Raw genomic sequence first — 26,874 nt, forward strand, 5'->3', positions numbered from 1 at the left:
AGTCACAATCCTGTTCCCTCCGCAGCGTCTGTCAGATTTCCCACCATCTGCGCCGGAGTTACAGGAAGTGCCGCAGCTTTTGTGTAGCAAATGTAAACTGGAGTTTACATTTGCTACGCAGAAGCCGTGGCACTTCCTGTAACTTCGGTGCAGATGGTGGGAAATCCAACCGGACGCTGCGGAGGGAACAGGATTGTGACTGCGAGGTAAGCTGTGTGCTAAAACGGTATAAGTCTGTTGTATTTCAACCAGCTTCTTCAAACAAAGGATCACAAACAGAGCAGAGCCTAGGGAATGGAGTTTTTCTCCCCTCCATAATCAGGTTCTTGCTAACTCTGCATAATATTTTCCAGGAAACAGCCTGAAAATTTTCTTTGCTACACGAGAGTGTCCTGAGTTCAATTAATTAATTTGTGCTGAATAGTATTGGAGAGGAGGGGGGGGGGGGGGAGAGAAAGAGCACAATAACATTTCGAGGCTCCGGAGCTCTGCTCCTGTGAGCTCCCACCCAAAATGAGGTCTGCTCTTCACTGTCCAAACAACTTCTGAAGCCAGCCCAAAAGAAACAGAAGGATTGTGCTGGCTCTTCAGTTCACCTGGCTCTGCCCGCCCGCCCCAACCCCCTGCAGTTCCTCTTGGCTGATTTAAAGGCATATACACATTCGGAAACACAGAGTTGCAAGCCTCTCCTAACCTTGCCAAGATTTAAAGGCACATGGAGGCTGTTGGGAGGGGGGCTGCAAAACTGGGGTATCCCCTGCTCAGACCTGGGGACTGGTAAGCCTAAAAACATGTGAGAGAGAGCCGAGATCCGATCCAAGGTGGCTCTACCCACTCATGAAATGCAGTTTTAGAAGACCGCTGTATGTTTTTTAATGTTTTAACTGTGTAAATTGTGTAAAATGTTTCAATTTTATATTTTTATGTTAGATTTTATATGCTGCAAGCCGCCCTGAGCCACTTGGTGGGAAGGGCGGGATATAAATCAGTCAGTCAGTCAGTCAGTCTGACTGACTGATAAATCATAAATAAACTAAATTAAACTAAAACCAGCTGCCGAAAGAGGTGAGGGCCCTGCGGGACCTTGCTCAGTTCCGCAGGGCCCGTAAGACAACCCTCTTCCGGCTGGCCTACGACTAATCTGGCATAGGAAACGAAGTGCAGCTTTATCAGATTTCTGCTCTGTTTTAATTGCTCTGCTTTGCCTTGTTTTAATGTTTTTATATCTTTAAAATGCCTTAACTGCGTAAATGCCTAAATTTAATTTTGTCACGTTGGAGTCCATGTGTTGTGAGCCGCCCTGAGCCACCTTGGTGGGAAGGGCGGGATACAAATCATAAATAAACTAAATGAAACTAAAACTAAAGCCCTTCCAGGCTCCCAGCCCAAGTGCATTGCCAGGGCTGTTGTAAGGACCCAAGAGCCAGCCACGTTGCCTTTAGAGGAAGGGCCAGGATAAAAACGGCAGATTTTATCTCCGTCTCAGCTTTGAAGGGGGGACTCCGTGGCCATGGACCTTTTCCAGGCAAAGGAATGCTGGCGAAGGCCCGGGCTTTCCCTTCGGGGCCGGCGGCCTCGCCTTCTCCTCTGTCCCGGGCCACGCGGCGGAGGCAGCGGGCCGGCGCTTCAAGGGCGCGGGCGAGGATTGCGAGCCGCTCACGCGGTCCGCCGCTTGCAAACTTTGCAGCCGGGACCGGCCGCCGGACGCCTGGCCTTTGCGCACGTCCGCGCCCTTTCCACCCGGGCTGCTGCTGCTGCTGCGGCGGGAGCGCGATAAGAAGGCAGCGCCGAGCGCCGCTGCCCTCGAGCGGGAGAAGCGGGGTTGGGGGGCGCCGGGAAGGGCTCTGCGCGCACCTGCCGCCCCGGGGAGAATGGAGCCGAGCGACGCGGGAGAAAAGAGCCACCTCCTGCAAGGGGTGGAAGCCAGGTGGGCAGGGCACGGCGGGGTGGCTCAGGCGTGTCCCGCACACTCCCCCTCCTGGAGCCCCAGAGCGGTGCTCCTCTCGTCGCCAGCTGTTGCTCTGCCAACCCGAGCCTGCCTCTGTAGGCTTACTGGGAAGTAAATCCGACGGAGGGCCACGGGGGTTGCTCCCGGGCAAGGGGGCGACGGCTTCCAGCTGTGCACGCCGAAGGCAGCCCTTCTGCGTTCGACGGGTTTGTTCCCAAGGGTCCCCAGCTGGAGTTGAATTGCAGCCCAAGCTGCTTCTGGGAGGCAGGGTTGTTCCTCGCCGCCCCCCACCCCGCCCCCCTCCATATACTTACTAACCAGCTGAAAGTTTGGATATTTCTGCTTAATCTCCACTAGGGTTGCCAATCCCCAGGTGGGGGCAGGGGATCCCCCGGTTTGGAGACCCTCCCCCCGCTTCAGGGTCGTCAGAAAGCGGGGGGAGGGGAGGGAAATGTCTGCTGGGAACTCTGTTATTCCCTAGGGAGATTTATTCCCATAGAAAATCATGGAGAATTGATCTGCAGGTATCTGGGGCTCTGGGGGGGCTGTTTTTTGAGGTAGAGGCGCCAAAGTTTCAGAATAGCATCTAGTGCCTCTCCCCAAAATACCCCCCAAGTTTCAAAAAGATTGGACCAGGGGGTCCAAATCTTCTTGGATAAATCCAATATCTTCTTAAATCCAATATCTTCTTCCAATTCTATGAGCCCCAAAAGAAGGTGCCCCTATCCTTCATTATTTCCTATGGAAGGAAGGAATTGAAAAGGTGTGCCGTCCCTTTAAATGTGATGGCCAGAACTCCCTTTGGAGTTCAATGATGCTTGTCACAGCCTTGATCTTGGCTCCACCCCTAATGTCTCCTGGCCCCACCCCCAAAGTCTCCTGGCTCCACCCCCAAAGTCCCCAGATATTGCTTGAATTGGACTTGGGAACCCTAATCACACACACACGCACATGTTTCTGGACTGCTGAGTGGAAGAAAGCTACTCCCCCTACCTGAAGGAGATGAAGCTTTTCTTAACCTGAATTAGCAGGAAGGAGGGAAGCTCTGTTTGTTTAATGGCTGCTCATCCTGTGTGAGGAAGCCTAAAATGGCAGCCTGAGAGGTAAACCGTGGTGTGGCCGATGAGTAAAGAATCTCTACTGAGTAACTTCAATGTCCTTTAATTTGGCGATAAAGGTGGCTCAAAATATGTCTGGAAGTTATCTTGCAGCTTTTCCTCCAGTGAACTGTTCTTCACTGTATCTTCACAACAGCCCTGTAAAAAGCTCAGAAGGAACTGGCCCAGGGACCTCATGACAGAATGGGATTTAAACCCAGATCTTCCTGCCCCTAGTCTGACACTCTACCCCCTGCAACCTATTGCATCCCAAACTGCAATGGAAATACTTCTTCTCAAGTTCATTTCAGTTGAGTTTATATCAGGGAATGTCCTGGTGGCTCATGCTCCTTATGGGTCAGGCCTCTTGCTCTCTCTGTCTTTTCTTCAAGGCATGCCACTTCTAGGAAGAACCAAATAGGTTGCAGGGAATACTCCCTCTAAGCTGTGGAGTCTTGAAAGCAAAAATTCTACTTTGTGAGCTACTGGCGTTAAAATTGTGAGCTACTGCATAAATTAGTTTGCTTTGGGGCCATTTTTCCTGAGCTAAGACAAAAACGTGTGAACCAGAGGCTAAAAAACTGTGAGCTAGCTCACGCTCACTCAGCTTAGAGGGAACACTGGTTGCAGGGTCTGCTTAGAAAACTGTGGAAAATCTCAGTTGATCATGTTTTGCTTGGTACACTCAGCAATGCAAAGTTCAGGAACTTCCATGGTAACAAAAAAAATAGACAAACCTTTCGCAGGGCCTTGATAGGATTTGGATGCAACTTCTTAAATATTAGACAAAAGTGTTGAGCTAATGAGCCTGGCTGTGAATTTTTTTAAAAATGCAGTGAATCTAATATGGGTGCCACTTGTTAGAAATTTGGAGAATTTTTCCAGCTGTGCACTTAAGTGCAATTAAACAGAGAGACCAATCAAATGCAGCCTTTTGAGTGCCTTTGTGGACTGTGCTGTTTGACTCTATCTCGTGCCCCACTTTGTGGTCTCTAAAGCCTGAGAAGCAGGGAGAGGAGCCTAGGATTGAGGTGGAGCCTGGTGAAATGTGGGTGGAGCCTAGTGGCAACTCTGGAAGGGGACAGCACTTGTCAGGCCCTAGTAGTAGCCATAAACACAAAACTAATTGCTGAAATGCAGCAGAAAATAGCCTCCGGTCTCTTCCCCTGGAGGTCTCAGGAAGGTGGCTAAAACCTTAAGACCTTGGCATCCCCACTTCTTCTCGCCGTACAATTCTGGCAGGATCTCCAGCCTGCTAATTGAAAGGAAGGATGCCCATACTATTAAAGCACTGTCTCCATTCTGTAATTTATCTGAAACCTCCCCCCCCCCCCGCCCCGCCACCAATGAATGTGTGAGCAAACCCTTATGGGTATCGATGAGTTCCTTGCGCTCTTATTAAAATCTGGCACATCAGTGAAACGAAACTTGTCGCCTCTTTGCATTGGCAGAGTGCTCTACAGTGTCAGCCTGGTGATTCAGAAGGAAATCCTAATCAGTTCAGTGGGACTTACTTTCTAATAAATCTGTTCAGGGCAGCAGCCAACATCCAGGTCTGAGGTGTGTGCGCAAGGAGGATGCGCTAATCCCCGAGTAAGAATGTGCCTTTTGTATCTTGCAGCTGAAATCTGGGATCCAAAAAAGAGAAGCATTTTACTCTGGAAGCAGCAGTGGAGTGTTAAATGATCATTGTTCCACCTTGGAACCAACACTGTTTTCTTGCTACGTAGCAGTCACTCCCAAGGCTTCTTGAGCAGTGCAACAGACAGAATCATAGAGTTGGAAGGGACCTCCAGGGTCCTCTAGTCTAACGCCCTGCACAATGCAGGAAATTCACAAATACCACCTGCCCCCCACTTTGTAAAGCAATGGGATTTGTATCTTCTTTCCCTTGCAATCACCACTTCGCAATCACAATCACCTCCCCCAGCCTTCTTGGCCTGATAGGATCCATGCCAAGTTTCTAGCCTGCTTGATTGCAAAGATATGGTGGCAAAGTCACCTGACCTGGATAGCCCGGGCAAGCCTGATCTCATAATATCTTGGAAGCTAAGCGGGGCCAACCCCGGCAAGTACTTGAAAGGGAGGCCTCCTTGGAATACCAGCAGTCGGGAGGCAGAGGCAGGCTGTATCAAACCGCTTCTCTGAGCATCCTCCAGGCCCCAATAGGGGTCACCAGAAGCTGCCATGACTTCCAGGCCTGCACACACACACAAAATACAAAAAGTACCAAAAAAAAAAAAAAGAGAGATGGGCAAAGTCAATACTTTGTGAAAGAAACTGTGGAAATGTTGCTGGATAAGATTTTCCGTGGTCGGAAAAATCTTGTTCTCACCATAACTAGTGGAGAATTGGATTTTGTAAAGTGCTTAATCTGCCTAATTTACACAGGTTGCGTCAACAGCTTTCTTGGTGCTGAATAATGATTGAAATATTAATATGCATTGTTCTGGTTCTATGTGTGGCAGGTTTTTTTTTGTGCTAAGCTGTGCAGATCTCCAGTCATGAGAGTTGTGTGGTCCTTGAATAAACATAATGATATAGTGTGTGGTTACTGAGGGCACAGTGGAGGGGAGGGGCTTGTGTCCATCACTGGATATCAGTTACCAAGCAACTCCCTCGTAGAGAATAACTTTTTCTTTTAAAAAATTGCTCTTCCTGGTTCAGGTCTTATTTAGGGATTTCGGGGAACAGTTTCCATGGTTCGATGCTTGGCTATGTCCCAGACCTCTCTGCCATCGAGCTGGGCCTGAAGGGAAACCAGCATTGCCATTCCAACTGGGCCTCTGGCAATGGCTACGACTGTGAAAGAGAGCGAGCACGCAGGAAACTCTACATGGTCTCTGCAATCTGCTTGGTCTTCATGACGGGGGAAGTTGTGGGTAAGATACCAGAGCTTGTCACACTGCACCGTTTCTTTGAGAGTAGCCACAAAACTATGCACAGCTCAGAGTAGTCTGTCAAAGAGGCTGCCTGGTCAGAGGTACCCCAGGCTTTCTATCCCTGACTGCACGTGTTTTCCAAAGACATCGTGCATGAATGCGCATTCATGTGCTGTGTTACAAGATGCAAACGTGTGTGCAAGGATGAATGTATGTTTCTGCTTACACAGTGCCCTAAGAAAATGCAGTGGCTGGAGCTGGTGCACTTGGGAAGAGTAGGAATGCAGGACCAGGGTGAGTGCCCTTGGAGGAAGGGCACTCTACAGAAATATGTCATGCTGGATTACACCGCCCTCCTCTTGTAACAGAGTAAATGAGTCTATGCACACATGAGCATTTAGGAGGAAGCAGCTTTTAGATCTGCAAGTGCATTCTCGGAGGGAGCTGCCTGTGTGGAAATACAATTCAATGCAGTCTTTCTAGGACCATATCACTTTGGAGTGTACACGCAGTGGAGGAGATTGAATGGTGAATGGTGCCCTCATTTCAGAAATTCCCTGTGCTCCGAAAACTAGCATGTCATTGAGAAGATCTCTTCTCTGATGTACTAGCTTTCCACATTCCTGCTGTTGGAAGGAGCCTCGTGGTCCTGATGAGAGCCACCAATGGTCTATAATGCTTATGAACATATGAAGCTGCCTTATACTGAATCAGACCCTCGGTCCATCAAAGTCAGTATTGTCTTCTCAGACTGGCAGCGGCTCTCCAGGGTCTCAGGCTGAGGTTTTTCACACCTATTTGCCTGGACCCTTTTTAGTTGGAGATGCCAGGGATTGAACCTGGGACCTTCTGCTTCCCAAGCAGATGCTCTACCACTGAGCCACCGTCCCTCCCCAAACATATAAACATATGAAGCTGCCTTATACTGAATCAGACCCTCGGTCCATCAAAGTCAGTATTGTCTTCTCAGACTGGCAGCGGCTCTCCAGGGTCTCAAGCTGAGGTTTTTCACACCTATTTGCCTGGACCCTTTTTAGTTGGAGATGCCAGGGATTGAACCTGGGACCTTCTGCTTCCCAAGCAGAAGCTCTACCACTGAGCCACCATCCCTCCTACATATGAAGCTGCCTTATACTGAATCAGATCCTCGGTCCATCAAAGTCAGTATTGTCTTCTCAGACTGGCAGCGGCTCTCCAGGGTCTCAAGCTGAGGTTTTTCACACCTGTTTGCCTGGACCCTTTTTTTGAGATGCCAGGGATTGAACCTGGGACCTTCTGCTTCCCAAGCAGAAGCTCTACCACTGAGCCACCATCCCTCCTACATATGAAGCTGCCTTATACTGAATCAGACCCTCGGTCCATCAAAGTCAGTATTGTCTTCTCAGACTGGCCACAGCTCTCCAGGGTCTCAAGCTGAGGTTTTTCACACCTATTTGCCTGGACCCTTTTTTGGAGATGCCAGGGATTGAACCTGGGACCTTGTGCTTCCCAAGCAGATGCTCTACCACTGAGCCACCTTCTTTCCACTTCCCATGTCTCTACCCAGGAGGGTACTTTGCCCACAGCTTGGCCATCATGACCGATGCAGCCCATCTGCTGACCGACTTTGCCAGCATGATGATCAGCCTCTTCTCGCTCTGGGTGTCATCCCGGCCGGCTACCAAGACCATGAATTTTGGCTGGCATCGGGCAGGTAACTTAAACAGAGTTGTATTTATTATTGGCAGGGCCAGCGCTGCTGCTGGGTAAACTAGGTGCCTCCTGTGTGACTCAGTGACATCATCAGTGCGGGGGGGGGGGCGTGTACCAGAAATTAGCCTTGTCTAGGGTGCCGAACGGTCTAGGGCCAGCCCTGATTATTGCCTAGATCAAATTTAAAGGGAAGAGCCTGCTTTCGGCTCTTTCCAACCATCCAGAAAGCTCTTTCCAACTATCCAGAAAGATCATTGCTGGGGTTGCAGGATCTGCCCCAAGGAACAGCCTCGCAGATCGTGAGGCTGGAACAATGAAACGCAAGTAGTTGAAATAGCTCTTCTGCAGATGCTGCTGTGAACATAAGAACATAAGAGAAGCCCCGTTGGATCAGGCCAATGGCCCCTCCAGTCCAACACTCTGTGTCACATAAGAACATAAGAGAAGCCATGTTGGATCAGGCCAGTGGCCCATCCAGTCCAACACTCTGTGTCACATAAGAACATAAGAGAAGCCATGTTGGATCAGGCCAGTGGCCCATCCAGTCCAACACTCTGAGTCACATAAGAGAAGCCATGTTGGATCAGGCCAGTGGCCCATCCAGTCCAACACTCTGTGTCACATAAGAACATAAGAGAAGCCATGTTGGATCAGGCCAGTGGCCCATCCAGTCCAACACTCTGTGTCACATAAGAACATAAGAGAAGCCATGTTGGATCAGGCCAGTGGCCCATCCAGTCCAACACTCTGAGTCACATAAGAACATAAGAGAAGCCCTGTTGGATCAGGCCAGTGGCCCATCCAGTCCAACACTCTGTGTCACATAAGAACATAAGAGAAGCCCTGTTGGATCAGGCCAATGGCCCCTCCAGTCCAACACTCTGTGTCACATAAGAACATAAGAGAAGCCCCGTTGGATCAGGCCAGTGGCCCATCCAGTCCAACACTCTGTGTCACATAAGAACATAAGAGAAGCCATGTTGGATCAGGCCAGTGGCCCATCCAGTCCAACACTCTGAGTCACATAAGAACATAAGAGAAGCCCTGTTGGATCAGGCCAATGGCCCATCCAGTCCAACACTCTGTGTCACATAAGAACATAAGAGAAGCCATGTTGGATCAGGCCAGTGGCCCCTCCAGTCCAACACTCTGTGTCACATAAGAACATAAGAGAAGCCATGTTAGATCAGGCCAATGGCCCATCCAGTCACACACTCTGAGTCACATAAGAACATAAGAGAAGCCATGTTGGATCAGGCCAGTGGCCCATCCAGTCCAACACTCTGTGTCACATAAGAACATAAGAGAAGCCATGTTGGATCAGGCCAGTGGCCCCTCCAGTCCAACACTCTGTGTCACATAAGAACATAAGAGAAGCCCTGTTGGATCAGGCCAGTGGCCCATCCAGTCCAACACTCTGTGTCACATAAGAACATAAGAGAAGCCATGTTAGATCAGGCCAATGGCCCATCCAGTCACACACTCTGAGTCACATAAGAACATAAGAGAAGCCATGTTGGATCAGGCCAGTGGCCCATCCAGTCCAACACTCTGTGTCACATAAGAACATAAGAGAAGCCATGTTAGATCAGGCCAATGGCCCATCCAGTCACACACTCTGAGTCACATAAGAACATAAGAGAAGCCATGTTGGATCAGGCCAGTGGCCCATCCAGTCCAACATTCTGTGTCACACAGCAGCCAAATACACACACACACACACACACTGTGGCTAATAGCCATTGATGGACCTCTGCTCCATATTTTTATCTAACCCCCTCTTGAAGGTGGCCATGCTTGTGGCCGCCACCACCTCCTGTGGCAGTGAATTCCATAAGTTAATCACCCTTTGGGTGAAGAGGGGGGTGTTTCATCCCCTTCTCCCTTTGCACTCTAGCCCTCCAATCCTCATAGCTGTTCTTGTGATCATTTTATGATCATCATCGTCATTCTGTGGCTGGAAAGAGCTGCAGCAATGGAAAACGTAGATCTCCTGGACCCTCTGCACGGGACTAGGAGGATATGGCTCCCTGTGTAGCAAGTCTGCTTGCATTTAGAACTGCACAGCACACTACAGCTAACTTTGTTTCAGAATTCCTCTGTTGCTCTGAACTCCTTGCAGCAGGGGGCAGCAGAGGGTTTTTTCTTAATACGTAATAGACATCGTTCTCTGGATGCAAATGTTTCAGGTCACTACATAAGAATGTCTGAAATTGGAATGGCCCTCTGGCTATCTTGTGCAATAACAGTATTGTCTGCAGAAAGAAAGCTAGCTGGCATTGCTCAGGCCTCAGCTCCCTACGAAATGTGCTGAGAATCAAGCTGGATGTCCTGTTCCTTTAAGGAGGCTTGGAACTGTCAGGGACTGAGTTATCCTTGACTACAGGTGGTACATTGTCGTCAGGTGTTGCTTGCTAAGCTTGTATGATGCAACCCTGTGAACTACTTAGCCAGTCTGTGCTATGATTGGCTAAGGCCATTAGAAATATAGTAGCCAGCTACCAGTTCGCTATGGGTTAGGAAAAGAACAATACTGGCGTGACGTACTGTTTGGATGAATATTGGATAGATGCCTTTGGACCATGTAATGACTATTCTCGTAGAGTCTGTATACGGATCTCTGCCTGGCTATACTTGTCTGTAAGTGTATTTTTTTTGGACTGCCTACTGACTCTGTTACCTGCCTGAACCAATATAGATTGTTTAACTGTTGTCTGTTTTAAGTGTCTTCCTTGGGACTGCTACCTGTGACTGGTGGTCCCAGTGGTCACTGCATTTACATCTTTGACAGTGGTCACTTGCTGGGTTCTCCGCCTTTGTCATGCAGCTGATATGGGGAGGGACCGTAACAACAGAGCTTTTGCTTGTCATTCTGAAGATCCCAGGTCAGTGCCTGGCATCTCCAGCCAGAAGGATCAGGTGATGTGAAAGGCCTCTATTTGAGAGCCGCTAGCAATCAGAGTAGATAAGGTCTGATCTTGACAGACGAACGGCCTGGAGCTGCCCACTGTGTATTTGCAAATCTCCCTGTCTTTCCCCTGCTGTAGAGATTTTGGGAGCCCTGCTGTCCGTGCTCTCCATCTGGGTTGTGACGGGTGTCTTGGTCTACTTGGCAGTCCAGCGGCTTCTCTCGGGGAGTACGAGATAGAAGGGGAAGCGATGCTCATCACTTCTGCCTGCGCAGTGGCAGTGAATATCATGTACGTAGGAATCACTTTCAAAAGCGACACAAAGTGGAGATTCTTGACTGATGGGGGGGGTGACCTTAGCAGCTGGCCGTGGAAGGCTCAGATCAGCTCTGTTCAAAGGAAAAGTCCCCCCTTTCCCTGCTGGCCTTTGTATCCCTCTGATGTTCTTTTGTGTGACTGTGTCCAAATATAACTGCACTCTGTTTGTCTGCATTTACACTGCATTCTCGTGTGTCTGTGATGACAGTTTCAGGCATGAGAAATTGACTGCAGGGGTAGGGTTCTCCTTGAAGGTAAATTTGCCTCCTTCTGTAGTTTGACTCACTTCCTCAAGTCATCTTTCTGTCATTTGCTTCTGCAGCTTTGCACTGTGGGCTGTGAGAATTTGAAGTGTGGACAGTTCTTCCTTAATGAAGTCCCTGGCAGTCGTGTGGCTCTGAAACGGAGGGTGTGGTAGCAAGGAGTGGTGTTGCTTTCCTTGCAGCATGGATTGCCAAGTGCCAAGAACATAAGAGAAGCCATGTTGGATCAGGCCAATGGCCCCTCCTGTCCAACACTCTGCGTCACATAAGAGAAGCCCCTGTTGGATCAGGCCAATGGCCCATTCAGTCCAACACTCTGCGTCACATAAGAACATAAGAGAAGCCCTGTTGGATCAGGCCAATGGCCCATCCAGTCCAACACTCTGTGTCACATAAGAACATAAGAGAAGTCCTATTGGATCAGGCCGATGGCCCATCCAGTCCAACACTCTGCGTCACATAAGAGAAGCCATGTTGGATCAGGCCAATGGCCCCTCCTGTCCAACACTCTGCGTCACATAAGAGAAGCCCTGTTGGATCAGGCCAATGGCCCATTCATTCCAACACTCTGCGTCACATAAGAACATAAGAGAAGCCCTGTTAGATCAGGCCAATGGCCCATCCAGTCCAACACTCTGTGTCACATAAGAACATAAGAGAAGCCCTGTTGGATCAGGCCGATGGCCCATCCAGTCCAACACTCTGCGTCACATAAGAACATAAGAGAAGCCCTGTTGGATCAGGCCAATGGCCCATCCAGTCCAACACTCTGTATCACATAAGAACATCAGGGAAGCCCTGTTGGATCAGGCCAATGGCCCATCCAGTCCAACACTCTGTGTCACATAAGAACATAAGAGAAGCCCTGTTGGATCAGGCCAATGGCCCATCCAGTCCAACACTCTGTGTCACATAAGAACATAAGGGAAGCCCTGTTGGATCAGGCCAATGGCCCATCCAGTCCAACACTCTGTGTCACATAAGAACATAAGAGAAGCCCTGTTGGATCAGGCCAATGGCCCCTCCAGTCCAACACTCTGTGTCACATAAGAACATAAGAGAAGCCCTGTTGGATCAGGCCAATGGCCCATCCAGTCCAACACTCTGTGTCACACAGTGGCCAAAAAAAACCCCCCAAGTGCCATCAGAAGTTTCACAAGTGGGTCTAGAAGCCTTTGCCCCACCCAAAGCACCAAGAATACAGAGCATCAGTGTCCCAGACAGTTCCAATAATATGCTGTGGCAAAAGGTGTTTCCTTGATGAGAGAGAAGTTGAGAATCTACATGGCTTCCTTTCCCCTAACCGTTTGCCTTGATCTCTGCAGAATGGGAGTCTTCCTTCACCAGTCAGGGCATGGGCATAGGCATCACAGTCATGGTGAGGGACAGAATACTAGTGTTCGGGCTGCATTCATCCATGTTGTTGGGGACCTTCTGCAAAGCATCGGGGTCTTGGTGGCAGCCTACATCATCTATTTCAAGGTAAGAGTCCAGCTGTGCTTTTTTTGGGAAGGCTATGGCCAGAGTGGTCATTCTATATGTAGAATCATAAGCGGCTCCCATGATCGATCCGTGCACAATTTGTGTGTGGAAGGTCTCACGATTGTTCCTTGGGATCTTCAGTTCTGGAGTCTCAGCTAGCCGATACTGAAAAAAGGCCTTTTCCTGAAAGTTGAGCTAGACCTTACTGTTTCTTTTGCTTTTGCAAATATGGTCTCTGGGGTTGCTTTACAAAAGGAACAGAGCAGTGCGGAGAAAACAGGACATTTAACCTTTTCCTCCCCTGCCATTTTCTCACTAGATAAAGCCATGCCTGAGCTTCATTACGCCCAGGAGGAATAACAAGCAGGAGCCTATGGGTTTTTTCCTTCCAGCATCTGTGTTGTGGGGAGGGACGGTAGCTCAGTGGTAGAGCATCTGCTTGGGAAGCAGAAGGTCCCAGGTTCAATCCCTGGCATCTCCAAAAAAGAGTCCAGGCAAATAGGTGTGAAAAACCTCAGCTTGAGACTCTGGAGAGCCACTGCCAGTCTGAGTAGACAATACTGACTTTGATGGACTGAGGGTCTGATTCAGTAGAAGGCAGCTTCATATGTTCATATGTTTGGGGAGGGAGGGTGGCTCAGTGGTAGAGCATCTGCTTGGGAAGCAGAAGGTCCAGGTTCAATCCCTGGCATCTCCAAAAAAGGATCCAGGCAAATAGGTGTGAAAAACCTCAGCTTGAGGACCCTGGAGAGCTGCTGCCAGTCTTAGACAATACTGACTTTGATGGACCGAGGGTCTGATTCAGTAGAAGGCAGCTTCATATGTTCATAGGTCATAGGGTCTGTTCCATTATGGAGTTTGATGCTCTCCCTATTGCCAAGGGAATGACGGCAGCCATGTCATACTTTTTTCAGTAGTCACCATCAAATTTGGTGTTGTACTACTGTCCCCCGTACTATTCGACTCTTCTGTTCACACCTTTCAGCCAGAGCTGAAGTACGTGGATCCCATCTGCACTTTCTTGTTTTCCATCCTTGTCCTTGGAACAACGCTGAGCATTCTCCAAGATGTGGTCCTTGTGCTGATGGAAGTATATCCCTGCATGATTGGGAGGGGATTATATTGGACTATGAAGGATTTCTTCCCTGTTTATATTCAAGACATGGTTTCCTTGTGCAAACTTGCCTGCCAGGATTACTTAATCAAAGAGTCAGGAAGGGGAGAATTTAACTCTGGCTTTCTATGTGGCTTTTGCACGTAGTTACCACCAGGCTCCTTTTACGCCCCTCGCCAAAGGAAAACTTACATGCACCATCATTTATTTCTCGGGGGCGGGGACAGCAACTCAGGGGTGACTTTTTCTGATGAGAACCTGCAGGGGAGGAGATAGTTAAAGATTCTGTTCTCTTTCCTGAGAAAGCAGTCCCAGGCAATTGAACTTGCAAAAGTGGGAGGGGGGTTGTTTAAAAATCTACACACACAAAAAGAATAATGTGTATTTGAGCCCTAAAACATCCCAGAGCCAGGAATATATCTTATTTTGTTACATTCCTAGCCCATTCTGATAGCTCAGGGCAAAATGATAATACACTGCTACTCCAACTCTGTCCTTGACCACCAAAAGCCAGCTTGATTTACAAGCTTCTAACTCACTTTTCTGGAAGATGTACAGGCTCAGGTTTCGGGAGAAGCTCCAGTGAAAGAAAAAAAGTCAGTTCCTAAACTGAGAACCGACTACTGAGAGGTATGATTTAAACCAAAAAACAGGGCTGATCATCTTGGTTGGAAACTTCAAATCTTGGTTGGAAACCACAATCAGGTATTGCCTTGTATAGTTCAGTTGAGTATTGCCTCCTTCATATTCCTTAGAATAAAAGTACTGCTTGTTAACTTCTCTCTCTTTTTTTAAAAAAAGCTGAAAAATATTAAGAGGAGGAGGCCTGAGATGTTTCAGGAAGAGACCCTTGCAAACGGTGTCCCACACCAGGGCCGCAACACTGGAATAAAACTTATTTGAGCGTTGCCTTGTTAAGAGAGCCAGTTTGGTGTAGTGGTTAAGTATGCAGACTCTTATCTGGGAGAACCGGGTTTGATTCCCCACTCCTCCACTTGCACCTGCTGGAATGGCCTTGGGTCAGCCATAGCTCTGGCAGAGGTTGTCCTTGAAAGGGCAGTTGCTGTGAGAGCCCTCTCAGTCCCACCCACCTCATAGGGTGTCTGTTGTGGGGGAGGAAGGTAAAGGAGATTGTGAGCCACTCTTAGACTCTTCGGAGTGGAGGGCGGGATATAAATCCAATATCTTCATCTACTTCACAGGGTGTCTGTTGTGGGGGAGGAAGGGAAAGGAGATTGTAGGCGGCTCTGAGACTCTGTCCTTGAAAGAGCAGCTGCTGTGAGAGCCCTCTCCAGCCCCACCCACCTCACAGGGTGTCTGTTGTGGGGGAGGAAGGGAAAGGAGATTGTGAGCCGCTCTGAGACTCTTTGGAGTGGAGGGCGGGATATAAATCCAATATCTTCTTCTTCTTAATGTGAAGGAGCATCATATTTCTTAGCACAGATCTTAGGTTTCCCTTAAGGTTGCCAGCAGTCGGGATGGGGAATGTCTTACCTGACGATGTTTATAAAGATCTTCCAACTGTACGTTTTGACACATGAACCCTCTGTTAAATAGTTAGCCTGATCTTGTCAAATTTTGGTAACTAAGCAGGTCAACCCTGGTCAGTATTTGGATGGAAGACCACCAAGGAATGCCGGGGTCGCAGCACAGAGGCCCACAGTGGCAAGCCACCTTTGAATGTCTCTTGCCTTGAAAACCCTACACCATAGGTCAGTTATGACTTAATGGTTGAAAAGGGGAGATGAGACATTTTTTTCCTCAGGGCTGTTGGCAACCCTAGTTTCCTTTGAATGCAAGATTCAGAGGGCAAGGAAGTCGAGTGGGGCTTGAAATCTCGCCTGAGAAACAGAGCTCTGGAGATATTTGACCATTTTTGTTTGAGGGAAGAGAAGCAAGTCAGAGTGACCATGGAGCTCCCCCTAGTGTCCCCCGTGCCCAATTGCTGGCATCTAACTGGCATTTCCCTCTTGGATTTTCTGCAGGCAACCTAAGGGTGTGGATTTTAATGAAGTGAAACTGATCCTGCTATCCATCAGTGGTGTGAAAGCCCTTCACAGCCTCCACATCTGGGCCCTAACTGTGTCTCAGCCAGTTTTATCGGTTCACATTGCAATCAGTAAGTTGCCTCTCCAGGCTGCGGGTTCGGATTCGGGGCTTGCTAGGTGTAGCTGCCGTAATCCTTGGACTGGGTCCCCCAGAAAGGGGTGAGTAAGCATGGCTGACATCTGCAGCTGGGAGGGGTCAGGCATCTGTCCACAGCTGTTGGAGGGGCCCACCAAGCTGATCCTGGGACCTGGAGCAACAACAAAGGAGGCCAGGACAGTGCATCTCCATCCGTTTCTAAAACGCAAATTGCAACCCCAGTTTGCATCCAGGCTGGCTGCAGAAGGGGTGTTTAACCCTTCAATCAGTCTTTTTCGGGGTGGCCAAACTTGCTTATTGTAAGAGCCGCATAGAATAAACGTCAGATGTTTGAGAGCCGCAAGACATGAACGTCGGATGTTTGAGAGACACAAGACATGAACATACATCAGATATTTAAGAGCCGCAAGAGGGAGGGAGGGAGGAAAATAGATGGGGAGGGAGGAGGGAAGGAGGGAGAGGTAGAAAGTAAACAACTTTACATGCAATCTCTAAGCCATCGGCGGGCTTGACTTGGAGAAGTGATTTAAAGAGAGAAACGTCTTTTCCGAGTGGGCTGACAGGGTGGCAGGGCCTTCGAGAGCCACACAATATGTGTGAAAGAGCCACGTGTGGCTCCGGAGCTGCAGTTTGGCCACCCTGGTCTTTATAATCGTGACTGGGTTTGCTGCTTAGTTTTAGGTAAAAAACCACAGATTTTTAAATGGCATGCCTTCCCCCTCCCTGAAAATGGTAGCAACACTGGGGAGCAATACTCCCTCTAAGCTGTGGAGTCTTGGGAGCAAAAATTGTACCTTGTGAGCTACTGACATTAAAGTTGTGAGCGAGCAATTTGGCTACTGTACAAATTAGTTTGCTCTGGGGCCATCCTTCCTGAGCTGAAACAAAAGCATGTGAGCTGACTCAGCTTAGAGGGAACACTGCTGGGGTGTGAATTAGAGGAGCAAAACCAGGGCTTTTTCTGAGCAAGGCGCACAGGAACGCAGTTCTGGCTGGCTTGGTGTCAGGGAGTGTAGCCTAATATGCAAACGAGTTCCTGAGTGAAACAATTGTGTCATCAGGGGCGTGGCCTACATGCAAATGCGTCCCTACTGGGCTTTCTCTACAAAAAAATCACTGAGCAAAACTGAGTGGAAGATGGGGGTTAAGCCTCCTCACCATTTCCAGCTCTGCTCTGAGGCTGCTCAAGTCTGCAAATTGCATTTTATAGGGAGGAGGAGGAGGAGGAGGAGAAGGAGAAGAACCTGTGAGGTGGGTGGAGCTGAGAGGACTCTCACATCAGCTGCCCTTTCAAGGACAACCTCTGCCAGAGCTATGGCTGACCCAAGGCCATTCCAGCAGGTGCAAGTGGAGGAGTGTGGAATCAAACCTGGTCCTCCCAGATAAGAGTCCACACACTTAACTACTACACCAAACTGGCTCTCAATAGATAGCCAGTTAGATAGATAGGCTTGACTTACAGTTGGGATTGCACGGACTTCAGCTCCTTCCCATTGTTTCATGAGCTGCAGATAGGACTCTGTAGAGGAAGAGTGTGTTGGAAAGCTCAGAGAGGCTTGGAAATTGCTCACACTTCAAGATGTGCACATGTCTGCCTGCCTGTCTCCTCACCCTTCATTCCTTGTGAGAATAAAAATGGGATATTATTTTTTTCCTTCCAAAAGTTCACGCGATATAGCTGAAAGTTAGGCCAGCGGAAGGAGTGGAGATATGGAAATGGCCTTGATTACAAATTCTGTTCTGGGCCCAGAAAACTGGCCATGCTAGGAAGCAGTATCGTGATAAGGCAGCCAGTGTGGTGTAGTGGTTAAGAGAGTCAGACTAGAATCCGGGAGACCGAGGTTCAGATCCCCACTCTGCAGTGGCAGTTGGCTGAGTGACCAGACTAACTTACTTTACAGGACTGTTGTAAAAGTAAAAGGAAGGAGGGAAGAATGACGTTGCAAGCTGCTTTGGGTCTCCATTGAGGAGGAAAGCAAGGTATGCAGGGATTCGCTTTACACTGGCTGGCCTCCTTTCTCCATGGTCGGGGACAGACAGTGCCACATGGAGGGGGGAATTGTCTCAGTGGCACCCATCAGAATGTGGAATGCAGCAGGGACCGATTCTCTCCACAGTGTTATTTAACATCTATATGCACCCCCTCGCCCAGATTATCCGGAGGCATGGATGGGGTGTCCCCAATGTGTGGATGCCTCCCAGCTCTATATACTAATGGATGGCCCAGGGAAGCTGACCAGAGTGCTACAAGCTGTGGCTGGATGGTTGAAACACAACTGGCTGAAACTGAACCCACTGAAGACAGAGGTCCTGTGCTTGGGCCGGGGGGGGGGGGGATTGGGATCATGGATCAGGCTCCCCTCCTTTGACAGGGCTCCATTGGTGCCAGCATCAGGGGTGAAGAGCCTGGGGGTATTCCTGCATGCCTCTTTGGCTATGGAGGCCCAGGTTACTGCTGCTGCCAGGTCTGCCTTTTTCTGTCTGAGGCGGATCAGGCAATAGGCCCTGCATCTCGCCCCCATGACTTGGCTACAGTGACGCACGCAACAGTCACTTCCATCTTGGATTATTGTAACTCTCTCTGCATGGCCCTCCCTTGGCTCTGATCCAGAAACTGCAGCTGGTGCAGAACACAGCGGCGTGGATGCTGACCTCATTGCCTGGGCAGGCATGGATCCGTCCTATGCTGTGCAAACTACACCGGCTGCCTATCGAGTTCCAGATCTGTTTCAGGTTGCTGGTGCTTACCTTCAAAGCCCTATACGGCCAAGGGCCAGCATCCCTTCGGGACCACCTTTCCCAGCATGAGCCCCATAGATCTTTAAGATCAGCAACTCAACATCCCCTGCCCCAGAGGGGATGTCAGCATCTCACTTGCCTCGACTGCCAGACATTGTAACTTACTCAACCCTAAACCCACCCTGACCCTGCTTTGCTTATGTTTCCTTGCCCTTACTAACTCCATTTGGAATGATTCTACTAAGCATGTGAATAAAGGTTTGCATTTCAAACACTTGTTGTAACAGCCACTAACCACAAGTGAGAAATTCCAGGCATAGCACTAACAAACATAGTAGGGCTTTGAAGATAGTGAGCCTCAAGGTAACCAGCAGGGTTCCTTCCTTGGGAAAGAGATAAGGGAGTATGGGAACCGGCGATTGCCTCCCAAAAGTGTGAGAATGGTTTTATTGTTTAGCTTTCGATGTTAGATATTGAAGAAGAAGATATTGGATTTATATCCGCCCTCCACTCCGAAGAGTCTCAGAGCGGCTTACAATCTCCTTTCCCTTCCTCCCCCACAACAGACACCCTGTGAGGTGGGTGGGGCTGGAGAGGGCTCTCACAGCAGCTGCCCTTTCAAGGACAACCTCTGCCAGAGCTATGGCTGACCCAAGGCCATGCTAGCAGGTGCAAGTGGAGGAGTGGGGAATCAAACCCGGTTCTCCCAGATAAGAGTCCGCACGCTTAACCACTACACCAAACTGGCTCTAGAGGTTAAATTGGTATGCTTCGCTTTCAACTGTATCGATCTCAACTTGCTTCTAACCCAGACCACTAGTTCTCAAATAAATAGATTGACTTTGCTACAGATGATGGTCCGTTTTACTTTGAAGTTCCAAGTCTGACATCGACTAGGGCCAGGGTTTTTCCGGCCCTGGTTCCAGCCTGGTGGAATGAGCTTCCTTTGGAGATCCACAGGGCATGCAAAACAGAGCTTTCCCACCAGGCTTTCAGTTGAGGCAGCTGACACCGCTCTCTATTAGGCCTCCCCCTCATCAGCCATCTTGAGATCCAGTGGACCTCTGGACTTGATTGGTTATGTCTGTTGAGGAAGAGCTTTTTTTAAGTCTATATTTTGGCTGTTTTGTGTTCTAATTTTAATCTTGTTTTAATTGTTTACTCTTCTGATGGAACCCACCTAGGGTTGCCAAGTCCAATTCAAGAAATATCTGGGGACTTTGGGGGTGGAGCCAGGAGACTTTGGGGGTGGAGCCAGGAGACATTAGGGGTGGAGCCAAGATCAAGGCTGTGACAAGCATCATTGAACTCCAAAGGGAGTTCTGGCCATCACATTTAAAGGGACGGCACACCTTTTCAATGCCTTCCTTCCATAGGAAATAATGAAGGATAGGGGCACCTCCTTTTGGGGCTCATAGAATTGGACCCCCTGGTCCAAACTTTTTGAAACTTGGGGGGTATTTTGGGGAGAGGCACTAGATGCTCTGCTGAAAATTTGGTGCCTCTACCCCAAAAAACAGCTTCCCCAGAGCCACAGATACCCGCGGATCAATTCTCCATGATTTTCTATGGGAATAAATCTCCATAGGGAATAATAGAGTTCCCAGCAGACATTTCCCTCCCCTCCCCCCGCTTTCTGATGACCCTGAAACGGGGGGAGGGCCTCTAATCCGGGGGATCCCCTGCCTTCACCTGGGGATTGGCAACCCTAAATCCACCCTGACCCTGCTTTGCAGGAAGGGTGGGATATAAATCAAATAAATAAAAATATCTTAATAAATTAATTTTAAAAAAAATCTTCAAGAGGAGGCTATTAGATGTGCCTGGGTATGAGATGGGTGGCTATGGCAGATCTTTCACCAGGAAGATCAACAACACCTCCCCCGCCCCCTCAGCCAAAGAATCCTACATATCCAGTATAGTTTTACATTTCCCTTCCTCCTAGGAGCTCCCATTGCAGACTTGGTGCTTTTCCTTGCCCATGCTATCCTCACACCAGTCCTGTGATTAGGCCAAAAGAGACTGACTGCCCCAAGGTCACCCCCTGAGCTTCATATCAGAGCGGGGCTTTCAGACTCTAGCTTGCCAGATCCTAGTCTAACTCTGTCATCCCTGCTTCTCCTAGAATAAGTGGTGCGAAGGAGAGCAGAGGAGCTTGTAGTTGTGGAATGCGAAGCTGTATGGTTTTAGCACATGTTGGGTAGGATCCAACCTGCAGTTCTTGAACTCATCTCATGCAGTCTGTCATGTACTGAGTGACGAGATGTGTTGAAGGCAACATACTTTATTGGTGAGTACATCACAAGAGAGAGAATGGCAGGCCGGGGTCCCAATTATATACATGCCCCGGAACAACCCTCCGTCTGGCCAGATCCAATCCTGGCCAGTTAAACTTCCCGCCACAGATCTTGACTGGAGGAGAGTATTAGTGAGCTGCATCCGGGGACCAGTGGGTTTCCACTGGTCACCTCTGTAGCGTTCGCTGTGTTGTACATGAAGACTTAAATGCAAGACATAACACAGTCCTTTCATCAAAGCTACTTCCTCTTTTTTTTTTTTTTAAGGGGGCATTTCCATCTGCTGGCAGTCTTGTGAAACCGCCCAGCAAGACTGGATGATGCTGTTTCTAACGTCACGCGCACCGCTCCAGTTCCCTTTCAGTGGGGCTCGTGACGTTAGGCAAGAGTATTTCCCTGTGAATTGGATCCATAGTGGCCGAGTCTGCAACTGTGAATGCATCCTTTTCTCAACTCTTGCTTTCTCTGCTTCTGCTTGCAGAAGTGAGGTGGGTGGTGACCAGAGACGGGGCTTTTTCAGTGGTGGTGCCTTGCCATGTGGAATGCTCTCTGCTTTGAAGTCTCTCTGGAGCCTAGCCTATTCTCTTTCAGGCACCATGTTAAAGCATTTCTTTTTACCCAGACTTTTAACAAAGGGTGTATGTGATCTTTTTATTGTTTCTACAATCTGTTTCTAGCCTCAGATCTGTTTCAAGGATAATTTCAGCTACCAGATGTTTAATGGTTTGGGACTTCAAGTATGTTTCTACTTCGGGGCCTTTATTGCCTGTTTTAAAATGGTGGTTCATTTAAATGCTTTTCTTGTTATGATTTTTATTTTGTAAGCCGCTTTGAGCAGGTCTCTGAAGAGGAGGCCTGTAATTATTTTCAATAAATGCCTCCCAGGTTTGTGATGCGGCTTGCTGTGGGCTAGAGGAAGAAAATGTGGCTCTCCTAATCCATCAAATGCTCAACTCTATATTCTGTGTCGTCATCTTCTTCCTTTTTCCTCTTCTCGCTCCCCAGACGAGAACGCAGACGCCCAGGCTGTCTTGAAGGAAGCCAGTTCCCGGCTGCAAGAGGCCTTCAGCTTCCACACTACTACCATCCAGATAGAGAACTACTCTGAGGACATGAACGATTGTCAGGAATGCCAGAGCCCCTTGGACTGACAGATGCCCACCAGGGAGAGTTGCTAGGCAACCTTGACTGGATGGCCTTGTCTAAACAGCTACCTCAGACCTGCTATTCCTGCGACTTTAAAATTCTATAGTCTTCTGGACCAGCTGTAGCCATGGCGCATTCTGGGGTTGCTGAAGGGGTGTTTGAGACTTAAGCAATGTGATTGTTTTCCACTGAATTCTACATTTTAAGGAACTATAATTATTTTTTTTTTGCCCCGTTCCTCCTCCTACTGTTTGTTCATTAATGTCTCCTTTTCATCCTGTTCAGAAAAAAGTAAATTTTTAATGGTCTGCAATTAAAACAGCAGAATCTATTGGTCTGTTTGTTGACTTTGCTGTGGCTTCCCCCCACCCCCTTCCTCATCGTCATTGTAAACTGGTTGTTATCTGTTGCTGGCCGGATTCCATGTAAAGGCAGCATTTTTAAATTAGTCTATGAGCCATATCTGAAGCTTCCTTTCTACTCAAGCTTGTTTTCATAGTCGTTTTCCCAGGTCTTGCTTTTTGTGCCTTCTATCTGTGCATAGAAACTAGATTAATTTTGAAGCTCCTGGTCTTTCAGTGCTCTCAAAGGCAGTTAGGTTTTCCAGTCCCCAGTGGGGGCAGGGGATCCCCTAGTTTGGAGGGCTAGCAGGAATAACATGACGTGCCTATTTCACCCAGAAGTGACATGGGCATGTTGGTGACGTCTGGGGGGGGGGTGCTCTGGTTTTTGGGCAAAGCTCTATGGAAGAATTAGCTTCAAACCATAGAGTTTTGCTCAAAAACCGAAGTGTCACTCCCCTCAATGTCCCCCTATAGGTGACATAGGCCCAGCATGCTTCTTCCCTCCCCTCTCCCAGAGCATCCCAGTAAGTCCCCTGCCGGCTTGTCCTTTGGAACGGGCGACCCTAAAGGCAGAACTTTCCAGCCTGTGGATCTCTACTAAAAAATGGGTCACTGCGGAAGTGAGTCCCAAGCTTTTTGCAGTTTTATTGATTTGTGTCTGCCTGCTTAGGTGGTGTGTGTGTTGTAACTGGGTCACAATTATACCTGGGCTTGTGGGTCACCATTCCAAAAAGGCTAGAGGCCACTGGTTGAAGGTTGTTCTCTCCCTCTCCCCCCCCCCACCCCTGCAATTCTGTTCCTGTTTTTTGCTTGTCAGTTTGACATTCCTATAACTCTCTGTAGCTAAAGCCAAACTAAGTAGTTTTGGGCTCTTGTGTTTGCATCTTCAGAAAAAGTCGGCATGGCGGGTGGTTAGACTACGATCTTGCAGACACAGGCTCAAATCCCTACTGTGCCATAGAAGCTTGCTGGGTGACCTTGGGCCAGTCACACCTCACAGGGTAGTTGTGAGAATAAACTGGAGAATGGGAGAATTCTGTACGACACTTTGGGTTCCCATTGGGGGGGGAAAACTAAATGCAATCATCGAATGGCAATGTTGGGAATCTAGGCCATGGTTTGACCACTAGAGGGCATCAGAGGCTTTCTCAACTGGAGATTGCGGTCTTGTGAAATTTCATTCACAAGCTTTAATTTCTGTATGGTATTATTCCGCTATAGCACAAAGACTGAAATATGTCATTTGGATTAAGCCACGGCTCCATACTGTCGCATTCTGATATGCCTATCTGTGAGCAATCTTTCCCAGTGGTCTGTCTTGATGAATAGGGTTAAGTGCCAGAGTTCCTGCCTCCTTGGTTAAGGGAAATGGAAGAGATTTTCTTCTGCTTAACTGACTCTGCTTTTGTTATTTTGCAACAGTTTTGCGTGCATCATATCATCAGTCACCCTTCTGTAAGGTGGTGGTGTGTGCAGTACTATAGATTGTGGGGTAGAAGCTCAGACAGTTTGCCGAATTGTATGTGAGAGATCTGTGCAAAATCTCCTTTTTTAAAGTGCTGATATTTATTTTGCTTTCATCGATAGTCTCTCTTTTTCATGAAGACTGAAATTAGGAAAAATGTGGCGGCGTGCATGGTTTTATTCCCATAACGATCCTGTGAGGTAGGCAAGGCAGAGAGAGAGACAGCATATAGCTAGCCCAAGGCTATCCAATGATCTTAATGGCTGAATGGGGATTTTTGAACCTGAGTCACCCTGGGCCTTAGTCCATACCACCACACTGGGCTGGTTCTGTCCTTCTTTCTTCAGTGTGCCAACATGGCTGTTTTTCTGGAATCTCTTTTTGATCTGCATCTTGTGATGCCAATGATATCTGGATGCTTTCCACAAGCTTGTGGGAACTCACTGGCAAGACATCCCTCTGGAAAGGCCAATTCCTTCATGGCCTATGTGCAGCAAAAGCGGAGATGTGCACAGCCTTCCACCCCTGTGGGAGTGATGAACAAGCTGAGTCTCAAAGAGAGGTCAGGAAGCCTCACAGTTGCATCATGTGATAAGTGGCTTCTTCTCAGCACGGCCTTTGCAAGCATCAGCTGACCGCTGGGCTTGAGATTCTGGCTGAGGAATGATGGCTGCCATTTGGCCCTCATAAAGGAGGCCCTCAGTGCAGCCCTGGAGAAGAGAACGTTGGGCAGTGACAGGATTGCCAGCTGAGGCAACAGCGCCACTTGGTCCAAGGCTACAACACAGGCAGGTAGGATCGTGCCAGGGTTTCTGGCAGTTTTGCCTGCTCTGACTCAGTTGCAGCAGTCCCCAGAGCCTCAAGTGTTCCTTCTGTGCCACTGGGAGGGAGCTGGGCTACGTCACCCTCCTCACTGGGCTCAGCCTCCTGGATATGTGCAGAGTATGCTTTTTTCACAACTAGGCTGAAGGGAAGGTTTCTGGGTCACATGGCCTTTTTTGCTCGGCGATAGGTTCAAAGCAAGAGGAAGCCTGGTGTTGCACAACACGTGTCTGAGTGATGGAATTTGTTGCCACACAAGTGGAGAACAAACGGCTGTCAGCTTATGTCAGTGGCTTTCAATCATTCCGCCTGCAGGGAACTTTCTTGTGGTCATAGGAATCCCTTGATTGTTTGTTGCACATGCTCTTGGGACATCTGTTAGGCCACCCCTGATTCATATGGAGCACTGGTCAGTGGGAGACCTTGGTCCTCCTTCTCACTGTCATCCACAATAAACCAAAGAGCCAAAGAATTCACCCGCTCCTGTCCATGGTGGCTGGGTGGGTTTTGCAAAATTCCTTAGCAATGCTCCCTCTAAGCTGTGGAGTCTTGTGAGCAAAAACTCTACCTTATGAGCTACTGGCATTAAAGCTGTGAGCTACTACATTAGTTTGCTCTGGGGCCATTTTTCCTGAGCGAGGACAAAAATGTGTGAGCTGGAAGCTAAAAAACTGTGAGCTAGCTCACACCAACTCAGCTTAGAGGGGACATGGAAGTGGAAGCCATGTTGTTTATCTGGAAGACAAGATGAATCTTTTCACTGGCAATCTTCTGAGGAGCCCAAGAATTCCCTGAAGCTGCTAGTTTAGAAAGCTTTACAAAAACTAAATACATTTGTGGTGCCCTCTCTTGGTGTGTAATTAGGCCATTTCAGACCCCGGACTAAATGTTATTTAGTCTCTCTCATGTTCAGACATTACTGTAGATACTTGAAATGCACTTGGCCCTTTAACGAGACAGAAGCAAAAACTTTTTAAATTGTGGTTTTGATTGCATTGTGTTGATTTATGAAGGCCACATACCACTTTGTGCCCTTTAAAATATACCATGTTGTGCCCCATTAAAGTAGAAACACGGCTAATAATTACTAGCAGCATTTTTTTTCCAATTGTTGTCCATGTTTCCTACATAAATTGCTTCAAGAACATCTTGTTAAAAGGCCATAAACAGATATGGTAAACAACAAGCTGGGTAACAAGCTCTCATGAAGTTGGTGGTTTGTAAAATGCCCACAACTCGGAGGAGATGGGAGCAGACGGGCAAGGCCTGAATGGGAATCAATCTGCCCATCAAACCACAGCAGTAAAGCCCAGGAGAGTCCAAGCCAGTAATGTAGTTTAATCTGTGGATTTATGGCCTCATCCATTTTGCTGGATGGAGGGTGTGAGGGCTATTCAGCTTTCCTCCTGCAGTGACGTATTGCTGCTTTACAGACACCAAAACCCAGCTGCCTTGCGGGAACGATCGATTTTATTGCAAGATCCATGCCAGGGTTGCTTGGAAAGAAAAGCCGTGTTATTTATGCCACAGTTGTCAGCACTATATTGATGGTGTGGCAGATTCCCCAGCCTGTTTATGGGATGATGCTTGGAAAGAGACTCCAGTTGGTTGAAGAGTGATTCTTGGGCCTCCTGGGCAACCCCAATCGGCTGTCATTTCTCAGAAGGATCTAAAGCTATTCTTGGATGATTCTGCCATTGAGGCTCTGAATCAGGACAATCACCCACTTGTGTCTGTGTGAAGTGTTTGTGTGTGGAGGGGACAATGGGTGTGCTTTCTCCCTCCCATCATGCATTTATTGGTAAGCAGTTAGGTAATCTGCAGTTACAATTAATAGGAATAGGGTTGCCAAGTCCGATTCAAGAAATATCTGGGGACTTTGGGGGTGGAGCCAGGAGACATTAGGGGTGGAGCCAAGATCAAGGCTGTGACAAGCATAATTGAACTCCAAAGGGAGTTCTGGCCATTACATTTAAAGGGACAGCACACCTTTTTAAATGCATTCCTTCCATAGGAAATAATGAAGGATAGGAGCACCTTCTTTGGGGGCTCATAGAATTGGACCCCCTGGTCCAATCTTGTTGAAACTTAGGGCGTATATTGGGGAGAGCCACTGAATGCTATACTGAAGATCTGGTGCCTCTACCTCAAAAAACAGGGCCCCCAGAGCCCCAGATACCCGCAGATCAATTCTCCATTATTTTCTATGGG

The 26,874-nt window shown here is 48.5% G+C and overlaps 1 protein-coding gene across 1 annotated transcript; it reads left to right on the top strand.

Annotated features, from left to right (window-relative positions):
* Positions 1–1,840: 1,840 nt before the first annotated feature.
* Positions 1,841–22,363, top strand: SLC30A2 (solute carrier family 30 member 2). The gene is given in 10 exon segments (XM_060257881.1): positions 1,841–1,927; positions 5,713–5,927; positions 7,474–7,620; positions 10,667–10,747; positions 10,750–10,819; positions 12,435–12,591; positions 13,577–13,681; positions 13,941–13,942; positions 15,691–15,824; positions 21,892–22,363. Coding segments are annotated over 10 exon segments (1,113 nt in total). The 5' UTR covers positions 1,841–1,871; the 3' UTR covers positions 22,038–22,363.
* The last annotated feature ends 4,511 nt before the right edge of the window (positions 22,364–26,874 follow it).

The sequence above is a fragment of the Heteronotia binoei genome, chromosome 17 (genome assembly GCF_032191835.1).
Source record: "Heteronotia binoei isolate CCM8104 ecotype False Entrance Well chromosome 17, APGP_CSIRO_Hbin_v1, whole genome shotgun sequence".
Lineage (NCBI taxonomy): Eukaryota > Metazoa > Chordata > Lepidosauria > Squamata > Gekkonidae > Heteronotia > Heteronotia binoei.